Consider the following 6,546-nt stretch of genomic DNA (forward strand, 5'->3'; position numbering starts at 1 on the left):
CTACACCATTTGGGCCCGCCCACAGCGTAGCTACGTCCTCTGGCCCCGCCCACAGCGTAGCTACACCATTTGGGCCCGCCCACAGCGTAGCTACGTCCTCTGGCCCCGCCCACAGCGTAGCTACACCATTTGGGCCCGCCCACAGCGTAGCTACGTCCTCTGGCCCCGCCCACAGCGTAGCTACGCCCTTTGGGCCCGCCCACAGTGTAGCTAAGTTCTGGCTTCCCCCTCAGGTTAAAGTTGTTGGTAGTTTTTACTCTGAGTCGGCGGCCATGTTTCATTATTGTTTGTCTCCAGATAAAGAAGAGGTTCAGAGGAAGAGGCAGAAGACATTGCCAAACTTCCAGGACTTCAGCGGCCATGGAGGAGGAGGAAGTGGAGGAGGAGGAGGTGGGGGGCTGTACCGAGGTGGAGGAGGTCCGGCTTCAGGAGTAGGAGGTCCAGGCTCAGCAGGAGGAGGTGAAGTCAGGAAGATGAAAACCTGCTAGAATAATTTCTGCAGTCTGATTATCTGCTTGATTCTTCTGCAGGATACTACCAGGGTTTCTCCTCCTACAGCTACGGAGGAGCAGCAGGAGGATTCTCCTCAGCGTACTCAGCTGGTCTTGGAGGAGGCGGCGGCACAAAGCATGGTGGGAAATCTAACCAACTTCTCCCTGAAATAAGCTGGTTGTCGTCATTCTGTGTATGTGACCTCATGAGCAACTGGAGTCTAAACTTTAAATAAAAACTGCGACGGCTCCATGTTTTTATGATAAACTATTAAAATGAACATTATGTTAAAGTTTGACAGTGAACGAACAACAAAGCAAAAAAACTATAAATCTAGCTTCAGGATTTTAATTTTTTGTTTCACACATTTAGTTTCATACAATAAATGACAAACACCAAAAACAGAAATGTTGATAAAACAGTGAATTTACTCAATTTTTGTCTCGTCTGTCTGTGTATGCAAATTATTTAGCAGAAGCTAATGCTAATGTGCTAAACCAACGTGGTATTTAGCAGAAGCTAATGCTAATGAGATCTGACTCCATTCAATATTATTCAAAACAAGTTGCATCCAAACCAATGTTAGCCATTGATTTTAATCGGTTATTGTTTAAACTTAATCGTATTTAGTTTCATACAATAAAGTAACGCATTAAGAAAAAGGGAAAACCTCAGTCAGAGGTGAATTTCCTCTGTTTTTACCTCATTGGTTTGTGCGATAAGCAAGGAAACTTGGATCAGCAGAACCGAAATAGATGTTCTGACACAAACCTGGTTCTGTTAAAGCTTTGCAGAGTGAAGCTGCAGACGACAGCGGCGACGACAGTGACCCAGACAACGACCCGGCGTCGGGCGCTGTGCTACGAGGCTCCGCCCAGTCAGGAGGTTCCGCCCAATCAGATGCCCCCAGTGTGGATCCAGGTTTGTTAGTTTAAGGCATTAGCTGCGGTTCCATTACAAATTTGTGGAAATATATCAGCCAATCAGAGAAGGTGTTGGCGTCTTATTCAACCATTGGAGCGACAAGCCCCGCCTACTTGGCATGAGCCGTTTTGGGGGAATTGTAGTCGGCTATTTTACAGAAGCTTTATGTATTCAACAGGTTGGAATGACTGAACTTTTTATGAACAGTGAAGCTGTGAGAGCTCTGATGGAGCCGGCTGCACAATGTCTGAAAGAAACAAAACAACCACGAAGAACACCACTTCCTGTTGTCTTCTTTGGCATTTCCATCAGTAGTAACATCCGGCTGCTGATCATCCATCCATCCGTTTTCTTCCACACTTGTCCCTAGTGGGATCACTAGGGACAAGGATCCTGCTCTCCAGCGGTCAACAGGCGAGAGGCGGGGTCACTTGGACAGGTCGCCCGTCCATCGCAGGACAACACAGAGACACACAGGACAAACAACCACACACACACACACACACACACACACACTAAGGAGAATTTAGAGAGACCAATCAACCTGACAGTCATGTTTTTGGGCTGTGGAGGAACCCGGAAAACCGGAGAGAACCCACCATGCACAGGGAGAACATGCAGAAAGACCCGGGCCGGGAATTGAACCCAGAACCTTCTTGCTGCTGCAACAGTGCTACCCACTACGCCACTGTGCAGCCTGCTGCTGATCATGTGACGTGAAAAAAAGGGTTTTAATTACAGCTTTATGAAATACGATATTGCTGAAGAAAACACTTCAACCCAGTGCAAAAACTTTTCCTTTTGGTAATTTCAGTTTGTGTAACTTGACGGCTAACGGAAACGCAGCTGGTCAGGTGATCAGTGATGTCATCGCTCTGGTTCTGATGTCTCTGCAGACGAGGCGCTGATGGAGGCAACCCGCAGGCAGCTTGACGCTCTCTTCCGATACTCTGTCACCGGCGACTCGGCGTACCTGCTGGCTCCACAGCGCCCTCTGATGGCGGCACAGGACGAAGACGGAGACACGTCAGTACACACACGCGTGCGCGCACACACACAGGCTGACTGAGGATGCTGGGCTCACTCCCGTTCTGCTCTGCTGCAGTGGGCTGCATCTGGCGGTGCTCCACAGCCAGCAGGAGGCGCTGACGAGTCTGACGCAGGTGGTGTCCGCTCTGACGGGAGAAGAGGTGCTCAACATGAGGAACCACCTGTACCAGGTACCAGGTTTTGCAGGGATTGGGAACATGGTTTCAAGGACAAAGAAAAACCAGGAGGATCCGTCCTGCTGGAGGCTTTCTGCTGTTAATAAACGATAAGATTTATTCAGAAACAAAACCAAAGCAACGCGTCATCTACCAAGCTGAGTTAGGATCAGATTAGGGTCCAAATCCATCAGATAATCCAGGTTTAAGCCTGAATCAAAATACAAGACGGTTTCTGAAGACCAGAGAGGAGACACCGCTAACAAAGAAGCTAGCTGTGCTAGCCATAAAAAAATAATTGTAAACAATAGTTCTGCTAACGCTTGAGCGCTATAGCAGAGGTCTCATACTCACGGCCCGCGGACCAATTGAGTTTGAGAACCCTGCGCTATACCATCGTGGCATTTAGTGGAAGCTAATGCTAAGTCTGCTAATGCTAACCTCTGACCTCTCCTACACTTCCCAGACTCCTCTGCACCTGGCGGTCATCACTCAGCAGAAGCAGGCGGCTGAAGTGCTGCTGCTGGCCGGCGCCGACCCGACTCTGACAGATCGCCACGGCAACACGGTTCTTCACCTGGCGGCGCAGCAGGAAGGAGACGGGATGGTGGAGCTTTTACTGCGACGCAGAGAGATGAGAGAGCTGCTGCAGTTCAGCAACACAGCAGGTTGGCACACACACTCACACACACGTTTGTTTTGCTATCTTTGTGGGGACTTTCCATTGACTTCCATTCATTTCTACAGTCTAAACCTGACCTTTACCCTTTTCCTAACCCTAACCAACCAAAACTCAATTCATACCTGAGCCCTAAATCTGACCCCTGAGCCAAAAACAGTGTTTCTGCAGACCCACAAGGAGCAGTGGTTCCCAACAGCGTAGTATGTGTTCCCCACAAAGTTTTACAAACAGACGCACACACTCTCTCACAGCAGCTCATGCTCCCCTGCTCGCCCTCAGGTCTGTGTGCCATCCACCTGGCGGTTCTGGCCAATCGCCTGGCGGCGCTGAGGGAGCTGCTGGTGGGCGGGGCCGACGTCGAGGCTCAGGAGCGCAGCGGCGGACGCACCGCGCTGCACCTCGCCACGGAGACTGACAACGTGTCGCTGGCCGGCTGCTTGCTGCTGGAGGTAGGAACCGGCCAATCGTGGCACAGGCTGTCTCTGATTGGCTGCTCAGACCCAGACTCTCTCCTTCTGTTGCCAGGGAAACGCCAAGGTGGACAGCTGCACCTTCAACGGCTCCACCCCCCTGCATGTGGCCGCGGGGCGGGGCTCCATCAAGCTGACGGCTCTGCTGATGGCTGCAGGTAAGGCTGAACACCTGGAGACGGAGCAGAACATTATGACCGACTGAGCAACCTGCTGCTTCTTCCTAACCAGCTTAAGAATAAAATATGAAGCAGAAGGACAATAATTCCTGGTTTTCAACGGTTTTTAGGAATTAAAATCTGAAAAGTTTGGAGTGCATCTGGAATGCATTGAGGAAAAACAACAACCAGCTGGAAGTTTTTATCTCCAGTGGTTCTGGTTCTGATTCTGGTGGAACCCAGCAGATCTTCTCTCTGTCACAGGTGTCAAACTCGAGGCCCTGGGGCCAAAGCCGGCCCACCAAAGCTATTTATGTGGCTCTGTAGATACACTAAAACTTTAGAGTAACAGTTGTGTTCCTAAATATTAGTTTATCAGTCAAATAAAATAGATTTTTATTTGTATTAGACCAGATTACAAACATGTGGAAAGATTCTGGAAAGTATCAGTTTGTTAACAAGTCGTTTTATCAGCCTGTTCTGTCACAAGCTGTGAAGGACGATCATGACCTTCACATGACCTTCATGTGACCTTGGCGTCCCTTCCCGTGTCCAGGTGCTGACCCGCACAGGGAGAACTTTGAGCCGCTCTTCATCAGGGACGAGGAAGAGGAGGACGATGAGGAGGAAGAGGATGATGAAGGCTACATCTCAGGAACCACTCCAGTCAACATGGCCGCCTCCCCTGAGGTAGGTCTGGGAGTGTGTGAGTGTTGGGTCAGAACTGGGTCAGAACCCTGACAGTCTGTGTTTCCAGGTTCTGGATCTTCTAAATGGTCAGGAGTACGAGCCCAGGAGCCAGCAAGCCTTCATCCCGCCACAGGGTGAGCCTCCTCTTCCTCCTCTTCCTCTTCATCATGGCCTCCGCCCTCACCATGTGTGTGTGTGTGTGTGTGTGTGTGTGTGTAGGCGACCTGTCAGTTCTGGACGTGCAGGTGAAGCGGGCCGTGTGCGGCGCTCTGGAGGCTGAAGGATGCTGGGAGAACCTGGCTCACCATCTGGGCCTCGGCATCCTGAACACGGCATTCCGGCTGAGTCCAAACCCGGCCAGAACCCTGCTAGAGAGCTACGAGGTACCGGCTAATAGCGGGCTAACAACCGGCTAACACCGGGCTAAGGTCCTGCTAACAGCTGGCTAACAGCTGGCTAACAACCAGCTAACATTGAGCTGACAACTGGCTAACAGTGGGCTAACCACTGGCTAACAACCGGCTAACCACTGGCTAACAACTGGCTAACCACTGGCTAACAACTGACTAACAACCAGCTAACAACTGGCTAACAGCAGGCTAACAGCGGGCTAAAAACCGGCTAATAACTAGCTAACAGCGGGCTAATAACCAACCCCAGTAGCGCCTTGCCCATCTGACCAAGGAGCATCATGGCTGTTGCTACGGTTGCATGTTTGACTCCTCCTGGTGCAGCTCTCATCTCTGTCCCATTGACAACGGCCTCTGAACTGTTGCCCTAGGGGGCGCCATTCGTAAAGTTACACATTGATGATGTAATCTGAGTTATTTAACCTGTTGGGGAGTCATAGTTTCACTTTTACAGGGTTTCCCCCAGTGTATAATAAATGTGTATAAATAAATGTTACATTTATATGTATGCAGGGGTGAAAGTAGGGGGGTACGGCAGGGTACTGCTGCCCCTAAAAGATTCAGCGGGGTTCGCAGTACCTGAGAGAGGGGAGCGGCTGTCTGCTGTAGAAAACCAACGGGTTCACTGTGCAGCCGTGACTGATTAGTTTTTCAAGAACAATCTAAAACACGACTTAATCAGTTCATAAATAGCTTTTTATTCCATTTCATATCGTTTCTGAACTGTTCGTGGTTTGCTAGAGCAGCGGGGCGACGAGTCGATCTCAGCATTAGGTGACAAACTGAACGCTGCTGAGACCAGCAGGTCCTCCTCTGATTGGCTTATCAAAACGTTCATAACTTTATTAAATAACAACATAAAAAATCAACAAAACGTGCTCCAATTAATGACCCAACAACAATAATTAATAATAATAATTAATAATAATATTATGGTTTCAACAAGGTGTTGCGCATTTCTGAGCGTTTCGGTTCCATTACCAAAATAACGAGCAGAGCAGGAGTTTAAACTGAACTAATCAACCACCGCTGTGTTCATGAGAGGATTATTAATGATCACAAAATAAATATCAAGCCTGCAAACCCGATATCGTAACGGACTGAATGTTTTTAACGTAATCTGTGGTCGGCTTGTGGAGCGCAGGAGGTTGCCATGGCAACCGGTGTGCTTAAATGACACGGAGAGTAAAAAGGTGCGAGTGGTTTTGAGTTGATCACCTGTTCAGGTTATACGTTTAATTATGTATTTAACAAACAAATGTCTTCTACCGCGATAATTGTGTGAAATTAAATTAATTGTGTAATATTAAATAAAAATACTTTGGTGCTCTCTGGCATCTTGCTTTGAGCTCAGAGTCTGAGAGGCTTTTCATCTATCAAATTATTCTTTATTTTTTTGCCTCATTTAGTGGAAATATTGATGTTGATGAGACTTAATGAAAACCTTTTTCCACCTTTATAGCTCCACTGTTGAAAATGAGGCTCTAACATTCACAAATGACAGTGAAATAAAAT

The 6,546-nt window shown here is 48.5% G+C and overlaps 1 protein-coding gene across 1 annotated transcript in view; it reads left to right on the forward strand.

The window, feature by feature from the left end:
- The window catches only part of nfkb1 (nuclear factor of kappa light polypeptide gene enhancer in B-cells 1), a 23,761-nt gene that overhangs the window by 15,031 nt on the left and 2,184 nt on the right, over nucleotides 1-6,546 (forward strand). The window contains 11 exon segments of the mRNA XM_007542799.2: nucleotides 298-459; nucleotides 531-632; nucleotides 1,279-1,413; nucleotides 2,313-2,442; nucleotides 2,522-2,636; nucleotides 3,088-3,289; nucleotides 3,583-3,752; nucleotides 3,829-3,931; nucleotides 4,488-4,621; nucleotides 4,689-4,755; nucleotides 4,841-5,004. Coding sequence (XP_007542861.2) covers nucleotides 298-459; nucleotides 531-632; nucleotides 1,279-1,413; nucleotides 2,313-2,442; nucleotides 2,522-2,636; nucleotides 3,088-3,289; nucleotides 3,583-3,752; nucleotides 3,829-3,931; nucleotides 4,488-4,621; nucleotides 4,689-4,755; nucleotides 4,841-5,004 — 1,484 coding nt within the window.

The sequence above is a fragment of the Poecilia formosa genome, unplaced genomic scaffold, assembly GCF_000485575.1.
Source record: "Poecilia formosa unplaced genomic scaffold, Poecilia_formosa-5.1.2 Scaffold730, whole genome shotgun sequence".
Lineage (NCBI taxonomy): Eukaryota > Metazoa > Chordata > Actinopteri > Cyprinodontiformes > Poeciliidae > Poecilia > Poecilia formosa.